Source organism: Littorina saxatilis, linkage group LG5, assembly GCF_037325665.1.
Source record: "Littorina saxatilis isolate snail1 linkage group LG5, US_GU_Lsax_2.0, whole genome shotgun sequence".
Lineage (NCBI taxonomy): Eukaryota > Metazoa > Mollusca > Gastropoda > Littorinimorpha > Littorinidae > Littorina > Littorina saxatilis.
The window spans coordinates 54,696,584-54,720,942 of NC_090249.1; the positions used below are offsets into that span (position 1 = coordinate 54,696,584).

A 24,359-nucleotide genomic window follows, 5' to 3' on the forward strand; every position below is an offset into this window, starting at 1 on the left:
GACTAGAAAAGTCACAATTCTGACTCGACATGAACACATAAGTTTCTTGTTGTCTACCACAACTTGCTACAAATGTTTGCTTTGCATTCCAACTAAATCCCTGAATACTATCGGTAAAAGAAAATGTATAAAATCCATGGACTGAGACAACAACTGAAAGGGATTGTTACAAATACTGCGCAAGTTTGCTTTCAAACAACTGTGTCAGTCTCTCACACATCAGTCTTGTTGCCGGAATGGAATCTAGCTTTAAGTTGAATGCTGAACTACGGGGGAGGGGGGGAACTAAAAACGTATTTAAGTGTATCTCTCAACCACAAGAAACAGTCACGGGAATTTTTTTCAACAAAAAAGAACATATGTGACCCTCCACCACGGGATGAGTCGCATGTCACCTTTGCATGATTTTCATATTTGTACATTTTCCTAAAGATATTGTTATGCTCTATCCAGGGGTGTAAACCGTTTTAAAAAAGAGCAAAAACTGTTTGAGTTATAAGCCTGTGACTAAGGTGACCCTCACACTGTTACCAGACACTCCCCGGACTTATATTAAGCCTAGCGCAGAACCGCGCGAGGTGACATGCGACTCATTTCGTGGTGGAGGGTCACATATGGTCATCGATCTTCTTTCCTAAACACATGGCCGTGTAAACACATGACCACGTAACAGGTTTAAATTACTTCCAATAAAAAGAATTTTTAAGATGTACCAAAACTACCATTTTCTTTATCGTCCAAGTCTTTAAAATAATAAATGACCAGCCTTTTGGTCATTGTTGTAACTTCAAAAACAGTTGCATACAGCAGGCACACACACAGAACATTCATTCACAATTTCTACATTGTATTTGCAACTCTATCCACGTATTATTTTCAGAGTACATGTATATGTTGCTTAAAATCCACAATGTTATCTCCTTTCTCCCGCATTTCGTTCATCCACTAGTGCTGCCAGCCCCCTCCTCTTCTACTCGTGGGCGTTTTTCTGAGTTTTCTTCTGGAGCTTCCACGTCTCCAACACAGCGTTTGATGGGAGCCAGACTGCTTCCGTCAAGCGGCGACTGTCCCGCCTGATGCAAGACGATGATAACACACGTCATGTTGTCACAGCCTGTTCCATCACCGTACGTGTTGGCTGCCAGGCAATGGTTAAACAGCTGCAAGCACAAGATGAGAATCACGTATTTCAGATGACAAAGTGAACACGTTGAGGTGTATGTCATACATGGTAAAATACTTGCCAACAACAATAACAACGATGCAAACAAAGAGATGTAAAACACACTGAAACTGAGATTATCCTGCAACTGAAACTTATTTCAGATTTTTTTCTCAACCGGTAGCTAAACGATCTGCAAACTGCTTCTACACAAGTGTCACAGTGTAAGGGAGACAACTTATTTAGAAATCAACAAATTATCCAGCTATGAATTTATCTTCTCTTCAATGTCACTGAACACCATACTCTTGGATGACAATATTGAATAACATTATTATTCAAGATTCGAACAAAAATAAACCATTCTAATGTAAAAATGTGTTGCAATCAACATAACAGGCCTAAATTCTTTTTATTTTCAGCTTGATTCCAACAAACACGGAACAGGCCTTTTTGATGTTCGCTCTCACTTGCAGTCGCCCTTGTTTATTTGCTTCCATCAAACAGTCATGATTTGTTTTCTCTAAAATGAGAAAAATGACCGGCTTTTTTTTTTTTTTTTTTTTTTGCTTAACGCCCAGCCAACCACGAAGGGCCATATCAGGGCGGTGCTGCTTTGACATTTAACGTGAGCCACACACAAGACAGAAGTCGCAGCACAGGCTTCATGTCTCACCCAGTCACATTATTCTGACACAGGACCAACCAGTCCTAGCACTAACCCCATAATGCCAGACGCCAGGCGGAGCAGCCACTAGATTGCCAATTTTAAAGTCTTAGGTATGACCCGGTCGGGGTTCGAACCCACGACCTCCCGCTCACTGGGCGGACGCCTTACCACTAGGCCACCGTGTTGCGGTGACCGGCTAATGAATGTGATGGTGGTTGTATGCTTGCAAAAGCTATCAACCGAAACAGCATCATGATATATACATCTCTAATAATCAGAATCATTCTCATAATGCATGCACACACACACACACACGCACACACACACACACGCACACACACACACAGCCACAGGCTACTCACTTCTTCACAGATGAGAGAGGGTTTGTTTTTCTTCACTGGGTCTTTGAGTCGCTCAGCAACAAAATCAACACACTCCTGGCTGGACATGGAATTCCTGAAGACAACAACAAAAATCCCCTGAATAAGTGAAAAACAAGAAAAAATAATGAACACTTAAGCTAGGCTTGTAATTGGTGGCTCCCTACGCAGGGCGGCATCAGAGATAGAGGCTACAGGAGCATTGCCACACTGTTCTACGCCAGAGAAACACCGGCCCAAGTGCATGTCTCCAACAGAGCAAAACACAGCTTGGTTAGCCCTGAAAGTGAAGTTAATTTGACATGTCTGGCAGTATTTGTACCATCTATAACTTTCACTCCCAGTCGTAAAATGATCTTCCCTTAAAACCAGAAGAAGTCCTCCTAAAAAGGAAATCAGAGAATGAGAGAGAGAGAGAGAGAGAGAGAGAGAGAGAGAGAGAGAGAGAGAGAGAGAGAGAAAGTGAGGAGAGAGAAAGTGAGAGAGAGAGAAAGTGAGGAGAGAGAGAGAGAAAGAGAAAGAGAGAGAGAGAGAAAGTGAGAGAGAAAGAAAGCGAGGAGAGAGAGAGACACACACACACACGCCTTGTGCCGCATCACAACTTCCATAGGAATGATAAAAACATTCTCAACCCCCAAGCACAACCATGTACACTTACCAAATGCCATCGCAGGCGAGCACTAAGAACTGATCTTCAGGAACCACAGCCACTGACTGGATGTCTGGCAGTGAGGTGATCATCTGTTGTTCTGCTGGCAGACCCTCCTTCCTCTTGTAAAAATGGTCACCTGCAAACACAGAGCCCACATTCTTCTTCAACCTCTGTACCAAAATTGCAATTTCACAATGAATGGCGACACCAGTTAATAATGTGTTCGACCGTCTTTCACAGCAACACCTGTAGTAACTAGCCGATGTCTCTTGTCCTTAACCCTTGCTCGACCGGGTTATCGACTACACACGGAAGACATCGTGGGGCCGTGCGGACCCATGCTTCTCAAAGAAGGAAAAATATGCATACCCTTCCGTAGACCCATGCTTTCCAAAGAAGCAAAAACGTGCATCCCCTTCCGTAGACACCGTGGTTAAATTTCCACGAGAATTAATTAAATGGGTGGTGTTACAATTAATGACAGTTTTTCACAGAGACAACAAAATAATAATTCACATTTGTCTAGATACTTCTGCATCTCACTGGAGGCTAAAATATTTCTATGAAGCAACCATGACGACAGACCATGTGGGTGAGTGCTCTCCCCCTAAGGTTGTTTTTTTACAAAAATACGATTCGGCTGATGTGCATAAGAAAGTTATTAACAGTCACGAGGTCGGATTGGTTGAAATAAAAAACAAAACTCAGTTGCAACCAATTCGACTTCAGGGCTAGTTCCCACTCAATTGGTAACTTTCTTGTGCACATCAGTCCATGTCTAAGCAACAAAAGGAAATAACTGCAGTAAACTCTCCCATAGCATCCTCTGACTGTCCCTGCAAAGTTGTGAACCCTTATTTCTACGAAATAACATGACACTGGATGCTGAGTTTCATGCTAAATTACACACAAAAAAGTAGAATATTTCGAAAGACAGAATAGCATTTACATTGTATATACACATAAATAACAGCTGGAATAACAGCATAATAAGAATAACTTTCTTGTTTTTTGATTGTGAATGTTGGAATGTTGGCAGTCTATTTGTTTTTGGATTTCTGCTGGAATAACATTCTCCTCAATAATAGTAATACTTCCCATCACTTACCTATGGCACGCGACAGGTTGAGACCTCCATTCACTCTGCCGTCAGCGGTGACCTTGCCCCCTGCTTTTTCGATCCTGTTCCGCTCTATTTCATCTTCGGGCTTGTGGTCGATTGAGAGGTCAACGGCTACACCTCCACGACACAGGACACAACGCGAATCACCTGCGTTGCCAACCACAAGATGGTCGCCATGCATCAATGCTACGCAGGCCGTGCACCCACTGTCTGATCCTGGCTGTGAAAGGGAAACAACTGATTTTATTTAATCTAAAATCATGGCCCTAATCTGTTAAAAGTTTTTGTAACATTTCCCCTCTGTCGATATAGGAACGTTTCAGGATATAACTTTTCGTATCAGGAATTAATGATTTTCAGATGGGAATTGATATTGCTGTGTTGTTGGCAGATCTGGTCCTTCTGGCCTTTTTTTCTCTCAATGTTTTTTGTTGTTTTAAAGTAAGTTCTTTTAAAAAAGGGATACAGAACATCAACCACAACAGCCATAACCACAACAAAGGCGGTCTAAGGTGGCTAAAAATTGATCACTCAAAACCTTTTGGTACAAATTTCAACAAAACTTCTTAAATCTTTCATTATTGAAGTAATGGATATTTGCTGTCATTTACAAATCAGTTTTGACAATTCTCAAGATCAATTTTACCATTAATACTACACCTCAGTACATACACCATAATCGTCAAGATATAGATGTTTATTTCCTCCACAAAATCCCATACCTCTTCGTTGGACATGTCCATAACAGGTTCATCAGTGTCATCCATTCCTTCCTCCTCATCATCTTCCTCCTCCTCGCCACTGAAATAACAAATGGTCATTTTAGACTGCATACTTCGTTTCTTCTTTCTTCTTCTGCGTTCGTGGGCTGAAACTCCCACGTACACTCGTGTTTTTTTGCACGAGTGGAATTTTACGTGTATGACTGTTTTTTACCCCGCCATTTTAGGCAGCCATACGCCGTTTTCGGAGGAAGCATGCTGGGTATTTTCGTGTTTTTATAACCCACCGAACTCTGACATGGATTACAGGATCTTTTTCGTGCGCACTTGATCTTGTGCTTGCGTGTACACACGGGGGTGTTCGGACACCGAGGAGAGTCTGCACACAAAGTTGACTCTGAGAAATAAATCTCTCGCCGAACGTGGGGACGAACTCACGCTGACAGCGGCCAACTGGATACAAATCCAGCGCGCTACCGACTGAGCTACATCCCCGCCCTCATACTTCGTTTTAAAAAAATAACACACATGACACTTTAGAATGACTGACACTAACAATCAAACACAATGTTTATCTCTTAAGAAAACTGCAAGAACTTGACTGCTCTGTGCTAAAAGAAATTTCAAATCAGCACATGTTCTTCCAAATGTATGTGTTGGAAAAAAAAGAACAAGTCCCTTAGAAGAAAAAAAGACCTGATTGAAATCTGCATCAAATTTGTGTTTAATCTTTACATAAAATACCACACAGGCTTGAAAGTAGCGAGTATTTTACTTGCCATGGCGAGTAAAAACATGTTACTGGCGAGTAGAAATGTTCATCTACGCGACAAATGCGAGTAAAGTTGCTGAAACAAATGGTTGGTTTGGCTAGTAAAGTTTTCTCTCTGGCTAGTAAATTTTCAGAATCATTAGCCAAAGGCGAGCTCACTATTTGTTGGACTTTCAGGGCTGCCTCAGTGCATCCCGCCATGGAGACCATACAAAATGACACAATCCACTCACCTCAAATCCTGCCACTCGTCCTCATCGTCTTCATCATCATCATCACTATCATCATCCATATCCTCCTCTGTTTTCTTGGCGCCATTCTTTGCCCCTTTGCTGCTGCTGCGAGTGCTGCCACCTCCTACTTTACTGTCTGCACCTGAACTACTCCCCTCCTCTACCTGTGGAGCAAAACGCCTGCATCAAAATCACTTGCAGGGATGCTGATCAAACTGTATTTGCAAGATTTTAAAAAGCATAAATGATTATTAAGTACAGTAAAGTCAGACTGTGTTTTCCCAATTTTCAAGAGAACGAAAAATCAACACACACACACATGTATACACACACAAAAGCGAAAGTACACTTTGACCTGAAGTTGATGACACTCAACACACGCACCAGAAGAAGAGCAAAAACAACTGCAAAAGTACACTTACCCCTGGAGTGGATGAGGACACTCAACACACACGCACAAAAAGAACGAAAACAACCGCAAAAGTACACTTACACCTGAAGTTGAAGAGGACACTCCATCGGAGCCTGGGTCCGACGACTTTGACGGCGACTGTGCCGATGAACTGACAGCTGACGATACATCACTACTACCCCCTGCTGATGATGAACCACACCTTCCAGCGTCCCCTGAGCTGCTGGTGCTGTCGGCAGAACTTGATGAAGCCTTCCCCGCCTCCCCCGAACTACTGTCACCAGCCGCAGAATGCACGCCACTGCTACTGCTAGAAATCTTGTCTGCAGAGTTTGAACAGTTAGAATCACCAGCACCGTCGACTGGTTGAGAGGGGGTGCTGTCTCTAAGTTCTTTTTCTTTGTTGAGATTGTTTTCATTGTCTGCTACACCATTGGTTAGCCCAGTGCTTGGAGAAGCGTTTGAAGCGGAGCCGCCAGAACTTCCGGCACCGTCTGTTGAAGAACTGGGGCCAGCGTCAGGATCAGTTTTGCTGGACTTAGCACCAACCACAGGGCTCTGCAAGTTCTCCTTCTTGCGGAGATTCCTGGCAGCAGCGCCACCTGGAGGGGTCTGGTACTTCGCCAGGAGTTCGTCCAGAGGTAGATCGGCTTCCGCCCTGAGATCGTCAGCTTCCCCTCTACCTACGGGGTCGTCGTCTGCAACAACGCAAAATGTTGTAATTGAGCTTCCCTGCTTGTTAATTGACAAAGTCCAGAGTAACTCTTGTCATTGTCAGGTACATGTTTTTATTGGTGGTGGAAGAGTCGGTGAAAACTTGTAGAGAAACAGCACTCGCCACTACAGTCGAACGCCCCAATTTAAGACTAACTCCTTTCTCAGATGTTCTGTTCATAACCACTTTAAATTTACCTCCATTTTAAGACCTGATTTTTGAAGGTTGTAAAAGGGCTCCACTGTTCATGATTAGCCTACACTGTCACGCAGGTTCGTTTGCGATGTATCCAATTAACAGATTAACACATAAGGAACCGGTACAAGAAGCAATCAAACAGAATAATCAGCAGCACAACCACCACACCTGAGGAAAATCCTCATTCTTGCAAAAAAATCTGGTTGTATAAAATTTCTGAAAGCACAATTACATTTACAATACATGCTCTGCGAAGAGGTAAACTGAGCATATTTCTCATCCAGGTTTTAATCACTTATTAATATAATATGCAGAGATTTTCAAATAAGACAAATTTAAAAGCTGAGGTTTCACAGATCTTCTTTGCGGGCTTACTCTGTAAATAGCTGAAGCTTTAAAACCAACACCGTTAGAAGCATTATGTTAAAAATCCTATGGCATGTGCGAAAAATGTAAGCACTACAATTAGTACAGTACCATCATCTTCTTCATCATTCTCGTCAACACCTGCTAAAACTTTCAGCTCCTTGATGACATCATCTTGGACTAGCGTGGCGTCAAACTTGAGGAAGGCGTCGGTCAGTGCAGGTCCTAATTCTCCTTCCTTGTACTGGTCAGTATTCTTGATGCACTCAGGGAGATACTTGGCACAGTACTGCGCAACTTCAGAACCTACAAAGTTAAAACAGGAGCAATATTTGTAAAACTCGTGATTTGGGCTAAAAATGAGTAAAATGTCTTTTCTTACTTGAGATAAACACAAGATTTGGCCAGGGAAACAGTATTCATTTAGCCATGCTTACAACGTAGTGTGCACGTTACAGCAAGTATTTCCAAGGGAGGTCAGTCATCATTACTTTGTACTTTACTGACAGCAGTTGCTTTACTTAGACCATTACCACAATAGTCAATACATCATTACATGAAATTACTTCAGTTAAACTTAAACTGAAGCATGCACATGATTTTATTATGAACATGCATACACATTTAAGTTCAAAGGGTTCCCACCTAGAAATTGAATTATCTGTCACAGTAACTTGTAAGCATTCCAAAATCCAATTACAAATTAATAAAACATCATCATACAAAAATTCACAAAAATACCTGGATGCTCACTAGTAATACTACTGGTATATTATGTGACCATAGCACGACTTTTACTTTAAGTTAATCTAACAGTAACACTGGACACCAAAACAAAGGAAACTTTGTAAACTACCAAAAACAAAACCATGAAAACCTCTTAATCCTACAACCCCATTCAATGTTCTGTTCACTTATAGTAACACAGATCTACAGTCCCCAGGAAGTAATTTACTTACCACCATGACCATCATAAACAGCAAACATCGATGTCTTGGAATCTAGCTCTGGAATGCAGTTGTGAGCATCCTAAAGAGAAGGAAAAAACTCTGTCAGGTTTGGCTGGGTTATGAAAGAGTGAATACTCTTAGTGAGGCAAACTTATTAACACATACTCCTTGTCCACGTGTTTCACTTTCAGACACACCCCTCGCTAGTGACTGGCGCAGAAGGGGTCTATGTCGACCAAAAGTGGGTGAATTGCCTGTAGGTGGATTTCCTGTAGTCGTTTTTCCTGTATACAGACAGTCAGAGAATACACCCGGGTGCATTACCTGTTGCGTTTCGCGGATCTCGCTGAAAGTCACGTGATGCTTAGCGACATCGGTAGAACGTGATGCGTCTAGTTTTATGTGTGGTATTTCTTAGAAATTCGATTCCGTTTTGCAATTTTTATCCCAAAAAAGTTAAAATCAATAACTAAATGAAAAAAAACGCTGCTAAAATAAATTACTCGCAATAACGACAAACTGCAGAGCGTTCCATAGTCTTTTCACTTCCGTTAGACGCCATGGAGTTACGTCAAGCTTACAAGAGTGAAAGTGATTCGATCGAGGAGAGTACCACTACTAGCAATGAAAACAGAATATGGGTTGGGGGAGATGTTTCTTTTAACTAAATCCGTTAGGATTATCCGTAAATCCATTAGGATTATCTGTCTTTCTCGCCGCAGCATGTTTGCTTGGCTTCTTTTTCTTCTTTCATTGACTGAAACTCCCACGTTCACTCATGTTTTTGCACAAGTGGATTTGTACGTATATGACCGATTTTACCCCACCATTCAGGCAGCATACGCCGATTTCGGGGGAAGCATGCTGGGTATTTTCGTGTTTCAATAACCCATCAAACTCTGACATGGATTAGAGGATCTTTTCCGTGTGCACTTGGTCTTGTGCTTGCGTGTACACACGAAGCGGAATAAGGCACTAGCAGGTCTGCACATAAGTTGACCTGGGAGATAAGAAAAATCTCCACCCTTACCCACCAGGCGGCTGCGGCCGGGATTTGAACTCACGACCTTCGGATTAGGAGGCCTGGCTGAATGCTGCACACAAATTCATGATTGCCAAAAGATTCTCCTGTCGAGCCGCCATTTTGGAAGGGGAAGTAACGCTAAGGTAATTCAAATCAAATTACGGCCTGTTAATGTTATGCGCTTGGCGCGAGATTGAGCGGTAGTGTACGTTCCCACAGGAAATCCACCCGTGTATATTCCCTGTATACACCAAAAACGCCCACAGGAAATCCACCACTTTTCGTCGACATAGACCCTATAGCGTTTGTTTGTTTGTTTGCTTAACGCTCAGCCGACCACGAAGGGCCATATCAGGGCGGTGCTGCTTTGACATATAACGTGCGCCACACACAAGACAGAAGTCGCAGCACAGGCTTCATGTCTCACCCAGTCACATTATTCTGACACCGGACCAACCAGTCCTAGCACTAACCCCATAATGCCAGACGCCAGGCGGAGCAGCCACTAGATTGCCAATTTTAAAGTCTTAGGTATGACCCGGCCGGGATTCGAACCCACAACCTCCCGATCACGGGGCGGACGCCTTACCACTAGGCCAACCGTGCCGGTACCCTATAGCGTGATTAGCCTATAGTATTAGTATTAACTATAATGACATGTGGGAAAGTTTGACACACTAAAAAGCAAGAGTATTCACACGGCACCCCATAAAAACCCAACAGAGTTATTTTCAACCATATTCAGATTCTATTGACATTATAATGTCAATGTCTTTTTCAACCCTCAGATTTTTTTTTCGGCCCCTACTTTTAGTTTTACTAATACTAGTTCAGTAGTTGTTTGTGGCTTGGGCAATGGATGCCAGTAAGGCCCCCCCAAAAAAATAGGTGTGGTTACGGTAACATAGCCAAAAAAAATAGGGTAGGAAGGTAGGCAATCACTTTTTTTTTTTTTACTTTTTTTTCTAATGTGTACAAATTAAACCTACTTGACAGGGAAATAAGTGTGCGACTCGGGCAATTTTGCTTTCATTGCGTTTTCTGCACTCGTTTTTTTTTTTTTTTTTTTTTTTGACAAATATTATGTAATAAAAAGTTATAGGGTCGGCCCCTAAAAATAGGGTAGGTCGGGTTACCGTAACCACACCTATTTTTTTTTTAGGCCTAAAGTGTTCACTAAGTTGTGCTCCCAGAAAAGCCCCAAGGCCAGCTAGATCAACACAATTACTGTTTAATTTGTGTACATATTTCCACACTGAGGGTTGTTCCAGGTGTATTGCATCAAAATGTTAGCACTTTCTTAAATATAGACTACCAAACATGGATCTTTCATCATCTTAGTTCTTACTCTTAGTTTCATTGTGATGATTATCTCTGTTGTCATTCAATGATAAGTCTTATGCCTTGTCTTTCCACTTTTGTTTCACTATCTACTTAAAGTTTAACAACCGCACAACGCCTATCTAAGATCTGTTTCATCACAGACTTCAACAAGTTGACCTGACTGTCACTATATTCATGGCAGACATTTCCGATTTCGTGTCGGAGGACCAAAAACATCAGTAATACTAATAGTGAGGCCATGCTCTATCGACTGGAGTTCGAACTAACCAAAAAGACAGACACTTCGTGACACTGTTTATACGTTTCATTTTAAACACAGGAACAAGACTAATCGAGTCACCAGTCCTGGCTTTAACGAAGAACAAGTATGCAGCGAAACAAGAACAAGAAAATGCGTCTGAGTATGAAGAAAAATGGCCGCTGCACCTCTTGACTTATCCGCCATCCTTGCATCGAAGAAGCACCGTAGGTAAATGCTGTACAGGAACCATCACTTGAAATTTTGTCTGTCACAGGAGATGAAAGATAGGCACCCATGATAAAATTTTGAATAGCTTATGACCTTATGTTGTACATGTCATCATAACGAGGTAAACATTGCCGCACGTGTGTTTTCCCTTTCGCGGGTTGTACTTCTGTCACGTGACATTCATGACGCACTGTGAAAAATTGTATTTGCTTGAAAAGCCTGTCTGAAAACATATAGACATGACGTAACGGGCTACTCCGATCGCATTGATTAAAAAGTGTTATGAATCGTAAAACAATTTTTTATTGTTGCACAAATCCCATTTTAGTTCGACTTATTTTTGTCCAATATTTGACAGATGTCAATCCCATCTCATCCGCCCACAAGAGTCGCAGTAATCCCACTTCAGGTACCCCAACCAGTATCCCGGTTTGACTCTAAGTATTTATCAAATAAATTTCATCGTGACAAGACGCCTTTCGTTTATCAGAAATAACTATTGGCAAGGTATTTTATAACTGGGCATAACAGTTTTGGCGAATAGTTTGATCTATCGCAGCATCACGCCATTACAATGAGCGCTGTCCCAAATAAGTACAGTATCTGACAAGCCTCCTGAACTGGCACAGGTATTGCTTCAGTTGGCCGCTTTTGTTTCCGTCACGGGTCGTGATTCTAAACAAAGTCGGTCGAACCCGACAGTTGTGTGTCGTGCTGTCTTCTTTGACCGAACTTGACTGCGTTCTTGTCCTCGATTATTTCTAATTTACGGTTAAAATGGCAGAGGCTGAGGCCGAAAAACCGGCCAACACTCATGCTGCTCCAAATGAACAACCCGAAAGTGCTGATGAATCTGATGACGAAAGTGAAGTTCTCGAAGAGAGTCCTTGTGGACGCTGGCAGAAAAGAAGAGAAGAGGTAGGGCTTACAATGCATGTTTTGTTCACAGCTTGTTGAAGAACCACAGGAATAGAGTTTACTTCACGATGATTTTATGTTGAAAGTGTTAAAGTCTGTTTGTTCCCGTTTATCAAAGTAACATGTTTTATTGACTCTCAATGGGATAACTTGCTTTGTAGTCAACAGTCTGCATCAGTCACCGAATCAGTGTGGGTACCTGTCTATGAACACCACCCACGGGACTAAGCAAAAGTGGTCTTTGTGGACAGATGGTCTTTATGGAAAGGGTCACCATTTGGTCACTGCCCAGAAACTGGCATACAATGATACATGATATGTCACATGTCCTTGTCAGACACAAACACACACTCACCTCCCTGTCCCTCTGAACAGAAACACTCTTTCACATGTTTCTCACACATACACACACATGTAGTGATGTATACATTTGAAGCATATCTGGCCATTAATGTTAAAATAGAGATATTATTGATATGGAAGTTAATGTACAGATGTTATGAGAAGAAGATTTATGAAATTGGAGTCTTGATCTTGATCTTGATATATTAGGCCTAAAAAAAAAATAGGTGTGGTTACGGTAACCCGACCTACCCTATTTTTAGGGGCCGATCCTATAACTTTTTATTACATTTGTCAAAAAAAAGAAAAAAAAGAAAACGAGTGCAAAAAACGCAATGAAAGCGAAAGCGCCCGTGTCGCACACTTATTTCCCTGTCAAGTACCGGTAGGTTTAATTTGTACACATTAGAAAAAAAAGTAAAAAAAAAAAAAGTGATTGCCTACCTACCTACCCTATTTTTTTTGGCTATGTTACCGTAACCACACCTATATTTTTTTTGTGGCCTTAGGCCCCCCAAAAAAATAGGTGTGGTTACGGTAACATAGCCAAAAAAAAATAGGGTAGGTAGGTAGGCAATCACTTTTTTTTTTTTTAACTTTTTTTTCTAATGTGTACAAATTAAACCTACTTGACAGGGAAATAAGTGTGCGACACGGGCGCTTTCGCTTTCATTGCGTTTTTTGCACTCGTTTTTTTTTTTTTTTTTTTTTTTTTGACAAAAAGTCACAAATGTAATAAAAAGTTATAGGATCGGCCCCTAAAAATAGGGTAGGTCGGGTTACCGTAACCACACCTATTTTTTTTTTAGGCCTTACGCCAACAGGTCCCAAACTTGGGAATATTCGTTGGCGGAAAAATTGGGGAGAGCACTTGGTGTTTTAATCAGCGGTTGGCAGTTTTCCTCTGAATTCGTTGACCGTTGATCACTGGATCGTGTTGTCATCAAGGTTGTTCCAGTCAATAACTGTTCTTGTAAAAAAAGAGTACCTGTACACTGGTGTTTTAGTACACTCCACAGTAAAGCACTGGCTGTTGTTTCGTGTGATATTTCTGACTGTGGCTGATGATGTAAAGTCTTTGTTCACTCGTTGTTTCACTTGTCTTTTTGATTTTTGTTGCTGGAGACATTTCTCAGGGGGTACTGCGGGGACCAGCCCTCTGACCACTTTGAACAGAAACTCACCCTTTACTCTTTATGTTAAACTTAAAAGGGGAGACGTTTTACAAGAATCGGGTGGGGGAAGGGGGGGCTGGGTACAAAGGTGATCTGTACTTCACTACTTGGTATGGTACAAACATTGAAAAAAAGGTTAGTTTGCCAGCCAAATCTTCACAGGCAGTTACTCTGTTCCAACTGCAACTGACTTATTTCATCAGGGTGCAATCTGTATACATTTCCTCACCATGAGGCTCGTGTCTCCCGATGATATTCATCCGCTGGGTCTTGACTGAAATACAAGCCATATAAAAAAACCACTCGTGTTGTAACCTATACATATATTATACTAGAGGAATACCCGCTTCGCCGGATGAATCGCGAGATTCTTGCAAATACCGTACGGGATTGACGCCACACGAAGGAAGGGAGATAAACGCGCAAAACACTGGAGAAGATAAGGAAGAGTTACTGGGAATGGATCTACAGAAAAACCCAAATCGGTTCACCGCTCCGCGCTTAGAGCACGTGTAGAAAATTTTCATTGACCAGATTGTGTCCGGGGTCTACCTGAATATGCCCACCAAATTTGAAGCAGATCCATCGAGAACTTTGGCCGTGCATCGCGAAGTGACAGACAGACAGACAGACAGACAGACACAAGCCGTATATATATAGATATAGAAGATAGATATATACATATATATGTATGTTATAACTGTTTGTCACCAGGTAGAACAGCGTGATGTCCCCGGCATTGACAATGCATTTCTGGCAATGGATACAGAAGAGGGTGTGGAGGTCGTCTGGAATGAGGTGCAATTTTCAGAGAAGAAAAATTTCAGAGCTCAACAGGTAAGTAACATGCATTAATTGTTGAACATAGAGTGCATGGGTGAAAGGAATAATTCTGTAAATTTAGCGGTGTTTCATGGAGAACTGGTTTGACAAAAAGGTATCTGGTGATCAAAACTGAAACAGGCCTACCCCCAACAAGCTTGAGGGGGAGGGGGGAGGGATGGGGTATGCATGAGCAGTCTTTCAAGTCTGTGGCGATTGATTATTTAAATAAAATGTCCTCTTAGCCTTCATTGATACAGTGCAATCATTTTGTTTTCAAAGTGTATATATATGAACTCACAGTAAGTATTGGGTTAATTATCTGTGGGAATTGTTCATTAGAATGTATACTTTAAAGTTTTGACTCACCTGAGCCATCAGATGAGTCTTAGAAATGAGGAGTGTGACCGAAAGGCTATCCAGCGGGCCATGCATCTAGACGAAAATGAATTAACGTTCAGTTGTAAATGTTTTATGGAAGCTAGAGCTTTGAACATGTTTATACTTCTATCAGTTCTAAGGTTTAATATCTCCGGACATGCCAAGAGTCTGGTTGACCCTTGTGAATTTTTAAGGTCATCGTAGGGTTGAGTTTTGTGTAAAAATTTGGAAAACTGTCATTTTCTCAAATGATTTTGTTGCAAGAGATTTTATACTTTTCCTGCTTCTAGGATTTGATGACTGCCACTTCCAGACATACCTCACATTTCCTTGACCCTCATCAATTTTCAAGATCCTAGCAGGGTTGAGTTTGGGTATAAAATAATTGGAAATTATCGTTATCTCAGACATTTTTGAAGGAATATCTTTGAAACTTCACACATTTCCACGGTTTGATTCCCAGTAAGGTAATACATTGTACTATGTTGCAAGCCCCTGGAGCAATTTTTTGATTAGTGCTTTTGTGATTGTGAACAAGAAACAATTGACAAGTGGCTCTATCCCATCTCTCCCCTTTCCCCGTCGCGATATAGCCTTCGTGGTTGAAAACGACGTTAAACACCAAATAAAGAAAGAAAGACGGTTTGATTACTTCCTGAAGTTTAAAGCAGACTATTAGATTTAGACAAGATTCTAGTAAAGATGAACTCTGTACAGAAATCACAGAATGCTTAAATCTTGATACTAAACTTGATTGATTTTATCTTGGAAAAAACCCAACATAATCAATGCATTTTTTCTTGGACCTTAGACTTCTTTCATTTTTTTTTGGCTATGTGAAAGTCAGACATCTTATTAATTATAGTATCCTGAAAGTGAAATAAAACCTTATATAATGATAATAATGCATAATATTTCTATCGCTCATATATCCAGGGTTTAACCCTGCTCAAAGCGCTGTACAATCAAAATCCTACGACAACAAAACATCATTTAATGAATTAAATTACTAACCCCTGTACTTTTATGTTAAGAATAGCAAACATGTTACATACACTGATACAGTATACACCCACCTTGAAAATGCTCTTTGCCTGTTCTGCTGACGGTTTCTTGAGAATGAGACAGAGAGGGGCTTTTGATGTTTAGTCTCTGTTTGGGTCGATATAGGTTTGATTTACTGGCTATATAATATTATTATTAATATTCTCTTTTATTCTAAAAGATCTCTCACAGATCTGTTCGGTTTCTTACATTGTATTTCGTCTTTGGTTCAGGAATCTGCGCTTGGTAACGAAAGGTTCATGATCTTCAGACTTCTCTTATTTGGGTACAGTCGTCTGTGTTGGATTCCAAACGCAGTGAATATTTGAGGGGTCATGTTAAGTTCTTCGTCCCTTGACCCCTTCTTTGCTGTGGCAGGATTGGCAGAATGACCCGGTCAGTGCAGTCTGGTCAACCATCTTGATGGTAATAGACTGGGTTAGTCATCATTTTAGAGAGGCGGTGAACAGTGCTCTCGGCAAGAAAAACCATCCCTGCTGTGAATGCGATGTCTACACCGTTAATCTTCGAGGCGCACCAATGACTTTTGTAAGTCCTTGATAGTTGAGACAGTAGCTTCTTGACTTAGTCGTTGTCCCGTCTTGTTTGGGACTGGATTTTTCTTCTCGCGTTTTCTGATTTCTTGCGCTTCACAGTGCTGGATGCAGTTGGCATTTTACAGTTGTGGGTTAGCTGATTGTTAGAGTTACTGTTAACTAACTGCTTCATTTGATTGCGCGGTTCATATAGTTGGAATTGTTCTTGAACCAGCTGAAGTTGGCATTCAGTTCTTTCTTGTTGGTGTTCTGAGTTTGTTGGAGTTGTCTTTTTCTCATGTTTCTCCCTGCACTGTTTGGGGTGTAGTTTCGAATTTCTTTTGAGTTTTCTTGTTGAGATGATTATGTAGCTTTGGTTATGGTATTCTTATTGGGTAGTGTTGTTGCATCTTAACCTAGACATGCACACAGTTTTACATGGGATCGAGCCGTATGTATCTTGTGTAGATCCATAGTTTCTTTCAGTTTTGTCAAAGTGTAATGGAAAACCTTTCTACGGTTTTAGGCCGTTATGTACTTAGTATTGACTTCTTTGATGTTTTGGATAGTAGTGCTTACCTATGATGGATTTAGCAGGGATTCAGTTTTTGACTCGTAGACCAAATGAGAAAAGGCCTGAGTTCTTTAAGGCATCACTTAACAACTTTCGTCTTCTTCTCCTTCTTCTTTTTTTTTTATACTTGTGTGCATGTTTTATTTCTGTGCGGTTGTTTTCCCCCCACAAACTAAGGTAGAACTGAAAAAGGAAATGTAATTTTTTGCTCTGCGCGTAATTGACAGGTAGTGGGTTTTTTAATTGTTTTTTTTATATTTGTGTTGGTTTATCTCATTGCATAATTACCTGTTCGTTCAGTGAAACAAGGAGGTTATTGTAGATGGGGTCATTCTTGGAGTGCTGTATAAGGCCAAAAAAAAAAATTGTCTGTTTAGGGTAACCCGACCGACCCTATCGATTTGGCGCCGACCCAAAAACTTTTTTTTGATTTCAAAAAAAAAAAAGAAAAAAAAAGAGGTAAAAATGCTAAAAAGAGACATTTGGCGTTTCTTTCTCTCCCTTTCTCTCTGTTTTATTTATACGTTAGTTTTGAAACATGTATTCATCAAATATAAGAAGTGAATGTTCAGCCAACATAGCATTTACACACACACACAAAAAAAAAAAAAAAAAAAAAAAAAACCTACCTACCTACCGACCCTACTTTTTTTGGTCATGTTACCCTAAACAGACAATTTTTTTTTTTGCCTAATTAACAGAAACGATGAACAAAGGTTGTTCATATAATTAACAAAAACGATGAACAAAGGTTGTTCATATAATAGATCTGAAGTGGTGGAAGCAACAGGTGATTTGTCATTGTACTCTCCAATAACACAGGAACACAGGTATTCCCCTACCCCCCCCCCCTGTCCCCACCCCGTCCCCTTTTGCATTTTTAACAAGGAGAGGAGAAAAAAAACAAGTCTAACTTCTAAGAGTAAGAACTTATTAGTAGGTTGAGGTCATAACTGCATCCATGAACAGGTTAAAGCGCATAGTGCTTTTAGTTATGCGCTATAGAAATCTCCTTAATAAATAATAAATAAAGATTGGAGACCATTTAATTTTCCAATTACCATCAAAGTTTCTGGTTGAAACTATCAGGCAAGAGAATCTTCCGCCGTTTTGTTGAAATAAGATAAAGATTGTATACTGTATAGTCCTGTGAGATTCCCCTCATGGAAATGCGAGGTGCTGGCTTTCTCTCCGGTGAAATGGAGCTGCCATACAGTACAGTGCTGCCCTTTTTTCTGGATTTTTCCTGCATGCGTGTATTCATAGATATATGTTGCAATACGAAAGTTGAGTGTGTTTTGTTTGTTGACAGGACAAGATCCGACAGGTGTTTGACAACTTGATTCAGCTGGAGCATCCCAACATCATCAACTTTCACCAGTACTGGACAGACACCAAAGGAGAGAAACCCAGAGTAAGTCAAATGACGCCTGCCCCTCTGTGTCAATATCATATTTGAGAAATAGCTCTGTCACTCACATTTACAGAGGATATGAAGAGAAGAAAACCAACAATGTCTTAAATGTGCGGGAGTCTTCAATGGGGGGGGGGGGGGGGTCTTAGAAAGGATGGGGGGGGGGGGGGGTCTTAGAAAGGATGGGGGGGGGGGGGGGTGATGTTCCACTACACCATTGTCATTAAACACCATCAGCAATGAAGGAACAATAGAACTTTATAGGTTTATCCCAATGTTGCATCTAATATCAAATACCAGGATATTTCATACAAATGAAGTGATGTATTATAGAAACTATGGTGCAGTGCATGCTGATGTTGATAGCTGTTAGTATTCCTGTACATGTTCTCCATTGTTTCAGTTTTAAATTGTTGTTTTTTGCAGGTAATTTTCATCACAGAGTACATGTCATCAGGCTCTCTGAAACAATTCCTTAAACTCACAAAAAAGAACAACAAAACATTCCAACTGAAGGTAAAGCATTGTCTTTCTGAAATGGTCGTTGATTCTCTGCTTCCTTTTGCCTGTTTTCCTCAGAGTTAACATTGTCATGGTAATATCTGTCATCCATCAGTTTCTTGACCTTAGTGACCATTGTTGTGTACTATTGCTAGTGTTCTTTATTTCTTGCCTGTCGACTTACCCACTTGCTTTCTATACAGTTGTTTTTCATGCATTTCTTGTTTCTTTCTGTGTTGCTTATTTTTGGTGGGCTGTTTTGAATGAATAGCAGCTCACCAGACAGAACAGTATCGATGCAGGGAAGAATCATCGATGCCAGAAAATTCAGGTATCATTTTGACAAACACATTGGATGGAACCCGGTCTATAACAAATATTAGATATTAACTAATAACTTAAAACTAATGATCATATGGATAAATGATGTAGCTTGTTGTGGAAAATACAATCCAGTCTGTAACCAAGATGTTTGTGAACTAACCAGATTCTGTGTCTGCCTCAGACATCCATCAGAACTCATCTTTAGTTAGGAGAGAGGGTGGTTAGTTGGTTAACTTTTGGTATAAAGGTTATTCTCCAGACCTGTGTACCAGTGGAAACCATGTTACCAAGGTGATATTTGTTTATTTTACTGATACATTTGAACCATACAAATTTATTTCATTAATAACTGGAGGTTCCAAATACATCCTTGGCCTGCATGGTGTGACATGGATTTCACCACTAACATTTAAAAAAAAAAGTAAGACAAAAATGTATGCTTTGTGTTTGTTGCATGTCTGTAACATTATAAGTTGTTGGGTGTCTTGTTGACAAACCAGATTTTTTGTTGGTCCAAGGGGACCATATCGTCTTTTGTTTCATCGTTATCTACCAAGGCCAAAGGGCGCAGTTGATAAATATGAGACAAAAGGCGATATGCTCCCCGAGGACCAACAACAAAATGCTGGTCTGACAACAAGCCACCAAACATCGTTTTTGTCATCATTTTGGTTGTGCAACAAAATGCACAATAACCCACAGGGAGACGAATTTTTAGAATCCAACTCCATGCCACAAAGCATCGTCACAGTAGCACGAGATAACACGTCAAACTTGTATGTGACGTCAAACGTAGCTTGTTGACGCTTTTCTTCCAGTCTGAAAATGTACAGAGCTGCGATCATACGTGCGAGTTCAGTAAGTGTTGAGCATATTTCTTTTCTTTTAAGTGTTTTTGACTTTTCGTTGTGGATTTTGCAATTACAGATAAGTTGCAAATTGACCATGAGTCGCCGCGGTAATTATCAACATTGATTGGGTCTTTGAGAGTGAATGCTTACAATCGTTGTCCTCGGAAACACAAATCCAAAACCGCGATGGTTCCACACATCAAATAACCAGCCTGATTGGCTTTTACTTTGACAATCCACGTTTCACCTGAAAGCTCAAACCCATTCACCACCTCGATTTATTGCATGGGGAACATGAGATTTATTTCCCAGGTGTTTGTGAATGAAAACTCGTGAAAATGATGACAATCTATAGTTTGTTTTGGGGGTTGAATAGATGACAACACACACGGAGACGGTCTTTGAATTAGTGTTTGAGCGTTCTATTTTTCAAATCTGAATGCTGTGTTTGATAGTCATAGCAGACCGTAATATTCTCCAACGTGCATTTTGTTGTGTCTGTTATTCAAAACGTTTTAGCCCTGTATAGCACGGAATTTGCATGTGTAAGCTATGCTGTACATTTGACTTCCTCAATCCAACGGTCTTGATCTGCTTTGACAAACGGGTATCTATGAAAACTTAACTAAATAAATAATAATGACTACCGGAAGTCCAGACTTCTGACAGGAGACCTGGACACGGCAAACCGCTCGCTGTTTAAATTTCATTTAATTATTTGGCATAGTTTCGGAGCAGTTATGAGCAAATCGTTGCACGTGTTTCTAAATTACAGTACAGCGAATGTCCCTTGAACTTTTTAATGGTGCAAATCGCCAGAAAACTTTCCAAAATGGCGGCTTAGACAATATATGTTTAATTAATGACAAAAGTAAAGAAAAGACATTTAGTTGCCATTTCGTATACATAATAGTCATTTAAAAGGACTAAAAATGCATGTCACAAAAGGGTACCTGGAGCTCTGAAGAATAACCCATATATTGTTTGGCGTTGCTGGTGTTCATTTACTACACCTCTATCCCCACCTGACTTCCAACAAGGCCAATAACAATAATTCAATGTTTCTGATTCCCCGATTGACCCTCTTCCCACCTGACTTCCAACAAGGCCAATAACAATAATTCAATGTTTCTGATTCCCCGATTGACCCTCTTCCCACCTGACTTCCAACAAGGCCAATAACAATAATTCAATGTTTCTGATTCCCCGATTGACCCTTCTTTTTCCCTTCTTTGGGACCCTTAAAAAAGTTAAAAATTAAAAATATGGATTTTACTGACTTTTAACTCAAATGAGTTTTGACCAACAAAGAGCCACATGTGCCTGAGAAGAAGAAAAAAAAGCAAACTTCAATACTTAAAACGGAAACAAAAAAAGTGACTGACTTACTGACCCTAATTTTGGGGGCCTTGTCATGAGAAACAGACATTAGGGTTAGGGTTAGTCCAAAACCTCAGCCTTAAAGTTCTTGTTTTCTATAAGGCATTTTTTTTTTAACACTTTCTACCCCACCTATGTTGACCAAGCTTTTTTTTAGCCGAGACAAGCTGTGCTGCAGCAGGTCACTCAGAATTGTAGTAACTGTGTAGAAACTGTATCAACACGCTGGAATGCGGACGTTAGATCGACGTTACAAGAAGCGACTGAAGCTAACAGTCTGAGCGGATATATCCGTTCCTGGTCAGATTAAAAGCCATATGAGTGGGTACGGATATTTCCGTACCTGGGAGACAATGAGTTAACAGAAGATTGCGCGTGATAGGTACCTTTATGATTTGTACAAGCACTCCCAACATTTGAGTCTACATTTTAGGGATGCTTACAGTTACAACATCATTTTGTACAGATCAAAAGAATAGCCATCTTTGATGGTGTTTTATGAGCATCATGAAACCAAAACTATCTTGTGAAACAAAACCACTGTACATGTACATGAATTCCAGTGGTAAATAGTGCTTCTTTCAATTGATTGTGGGCTGTGATTTATTCTGCTGTTATGTCCTTTCTAACACTGGTGTGTTTATTGTCTTCATAATAATTGTCTCAGTTTTTCTGTATTTCTTCACACACACACACACACACACACACACACACACACACACACACACACACACACACACACACACACACACACACACACACACACACATTCTTATTTGTGGCCATTTCTGCAAAAGCAGTGACTGAGATTAAAATTATTGCTATGTGCATCCCAAGACTGTATTCCATTACTTTTCATCTGTTTTACATTATGCTGTCTCGGATATTTCCTTGAACTTTTAGAAAAAATTGTTAACTTGAAGTGGGAGTCGGTGTGCAACGTTAAGTTTGTTTACATTTTGGTCCAACTTTGACCTCGTGTGACCTTGTGTGACTCCAATCAGAGGCTTCAGTCAACAATGCCCAAGTTGCAGAAATGGCCAAAATTAATACTTCTGTTAAAATAAATCCAAAAACAAGAGACTGCCAACGTTCCAAAATTCAGACTTTTTTTAATTTTTTAAATTCTTCTTGTAATCAAAATCTAATTAATGAAGTTGTGAATGTTTTAATACTTCTGTTGTTTCACAGACCTTTATGAGTAAACATTGTTAGTTTTACATTTGTAGCTGTGTATTTTGAATAGATATGTTATCAGACCATGGTATCACGGTTGAAGTTCTATCCTGCGATTGAGCGGAATTTTTGAGAGAGAGAGAAAAAACCTTTTTGATTACAAGTTGATTACAGAAAAGAGCTTGTGAAGCTGGTTTCAAGGATACTGGTTTGCTGTATAATTGAGTTTAGCTTTTATCTTGAAAAATGGACGTTCACAGTATAATGCAGTAATGTTACTGAAACTTCTTTTTTCTGCAATTTGCAGGGATATGCTGTCACTATGACAGGTTTCTTTTCTGTGTGTTTCAGGCCTGGAAAAGATGGTGCACCCAGATCCTTTCCGCACTGAGGTAAGAAGAAACAAGTCGCGTAAGGCGAAAATACAACATTTAGTCAAGCTCAGTCGAACTCACACAATGAAACTGAACGCAAAGCATTTTTTCAGCAAGACAGTACACTCGTAGCATCGTCTGTCCACCGCTCGTGGCAAAGGCAGTGAAATTAACAATACAGAAAAGCGCGGTAGCGGTTGAGCTTTTCTATATCTCTATTCTTTTTAACTCTCTGAACGTATTTTTAATCCAAACATATCATATCTATATGTTTTTGGAATCAGGAACGACAAGGAATAAGATGAAAGTGTTTTTAAATTGATTTTGAAAATTTAATTTTGATCATAATTTTTATATTTTTAATTTTCAGAGCTTGTTTTTAATCCAAATATAACATATTTATATGTTTTTGGAATCAGAAAATGATGGAGAATAAGATGAACATAAATTTGGATCGTTTTATAAAAAAAATAATTTTGTTACAATTTTCAGATTTTTAATGACCAAAGTCATTAATTAATTTTTAAGCCACCAAGCTGAAATGCAATACCGAAGTCCGGGCTTCGTCGGAGATTACTTGACCAAAATTTCAACCAATTTGGTTGAAAAATGAGAGCGTGACAGTGCCGCCTCAACTTTCACGAAAAGCCGGATATGACGTCATCAAAGACATTTATCAAAAAAATGAAAAAAACGTCTGAGGGTATCATACCCAGGAACTCTCATGTCAAATTTCATAAAGATCGGTCCAGTAGTTTAGTCTGAATCGCTCTACACACACACACAGACAGACACACATACACCACGACCCTCGTCTCGATTCCCCCCTCTATGTTAAAACATTTAGTCAAAACTTGACTAAATGTAAAAAGTCGCGTAAGGCGAAAATGCAACATTTAGTCAAGCTCAGTCGAACTCACAGAATGAAACTGAATGCAAAGCATTTTTTCAGCAAGACCGTACACTCGTAGCATCGTCTGTCCACCGCTCGTGGCAAAGGCAGTGAAATTAACAATACAGAAAAGCGCGGTAGCGGTTGCGCTGAGGAGGATAGCCCGCTTTTCTATATCTCTATTCTTTTTAACTCTCTAATTGTGTTTTTAATCCAAACATATCATGTCTATATGTTTTTGGAATCAGGAACGGACAAGGAATAAGATGAAATTGTTTTTAAATCGATTTCGGAAATTTAATTTTAAACATAATTTTTATATTTTTAATTTTCAGAGCTTGTTTTTAATCCGAATATAACAGTGCCCCCCCCCACCCCTTTCTCTTTGTAAGACCTGCTTATTTAAGAGTTTCTCCTTGCTTTTTCAGATGTTCTGTTCATTACCTCTGTAAATTTGCCTCCA

At 40.1% G+C, this 24,359-nt stretch overlaps 2 protein-coding genes across 3 annotated transcripts in view; one reads left to right on the top strand and one right to left on the bottom strand.

The window, feature by feature from the left end:
• Positions 1–246: 246 nt before the first annotated feature.
• Positions 247–11,385, bottom strand: LOC138967449 (protein phosphatase 1G-like). 2 transcript variants are annotated; one of them, XM_070339999.1, is made up of 10 exons: positions 11,150–11,385; positions 8,365–8,434; positions 7,547–7,711; positions 6,208–6,824; positions 5,715–5,878; positions 4,710–4,788; positions 3,973–4,207; positions 2,871–3,000; positions 2,195–2,288; positions 247–1,160 (listed from the first exon to the last, which is right to left on the bottom strand). In XM_070339999.1, the coding sequence occupies exons 1-10, from the start codon at positions 11,258–11,260 to the stop codon at positions 939–941; spliced, it is 1,887 nt and encodes a 628-aa protein (XP_070196100.1). In that variant the 5' UTR covers positions 11,261–11,385; the 3' UTR covers positions 247–938. The 2 variants fall into 2 exon arrangements, with proteins under 2 accessions (XP_070196100.1, XP_070196099.1); XM_070339998.1 differs by having other exon boundaries at positions 7,517–7,711.
• A 343-nt stretch (positions 11,386–11,728) lies between these two features.
• Positions 11,729–24,359, top strand: part of LOC138967450 (nuclear receptor-binding protein-like) — a 45,172-nt gene continuing 32,541 nt past the window's right edge. Inside the window, exons 1-5 of the mRNA XM_070340000.1 lie at positions 11,729–12,110; positions 14,342–14,464; positions 18,297–18,398; positions 18,825–18,914; positions 22,982–23,022. Coding sequence (XP_070196101.1) covers positions 11,970–12,110; positions 14,342–14,464; positions 18,297–18,398; positions 18,825–18,914; positions 22,982–23,022 — 497 coding nt within the window. The 5' untranslated portion in view covers positions 11,729–11,969. The remainder of the gene's footprint in view (positions 12,111–14,341; positions 14,465–18,296; positions 18,399–18,824; positions 18,915–22,981; positions 23,023–24,359) is intronic.

Excerpts from the sequence above, each read along its gene's own strand:
- LOC138967449 (XM_070339998.1), bottom strand. The coding sequence starts at position 11,260 with ATGGGTGCCTATCTTTCATCTCCTGTGACAGACAAAATTTCAAGTGAT. Across the intron at positions 4,789-5,714 it reads GACGAGTGGCAGGATTTGAG|TGGCGAGGAGGAGGAAGATG; the intron begins GTGAGTGGATTG and ends TTGTTATTTCAG. Across the intron at positions 1,161-2,194 it reads CCTCTCTCATCTGTGAAGAA|CTGTTTAACCATTGCCTGGC; the intron begins GTGAGTAGCCTG and ends TTGTGCTTGCAG.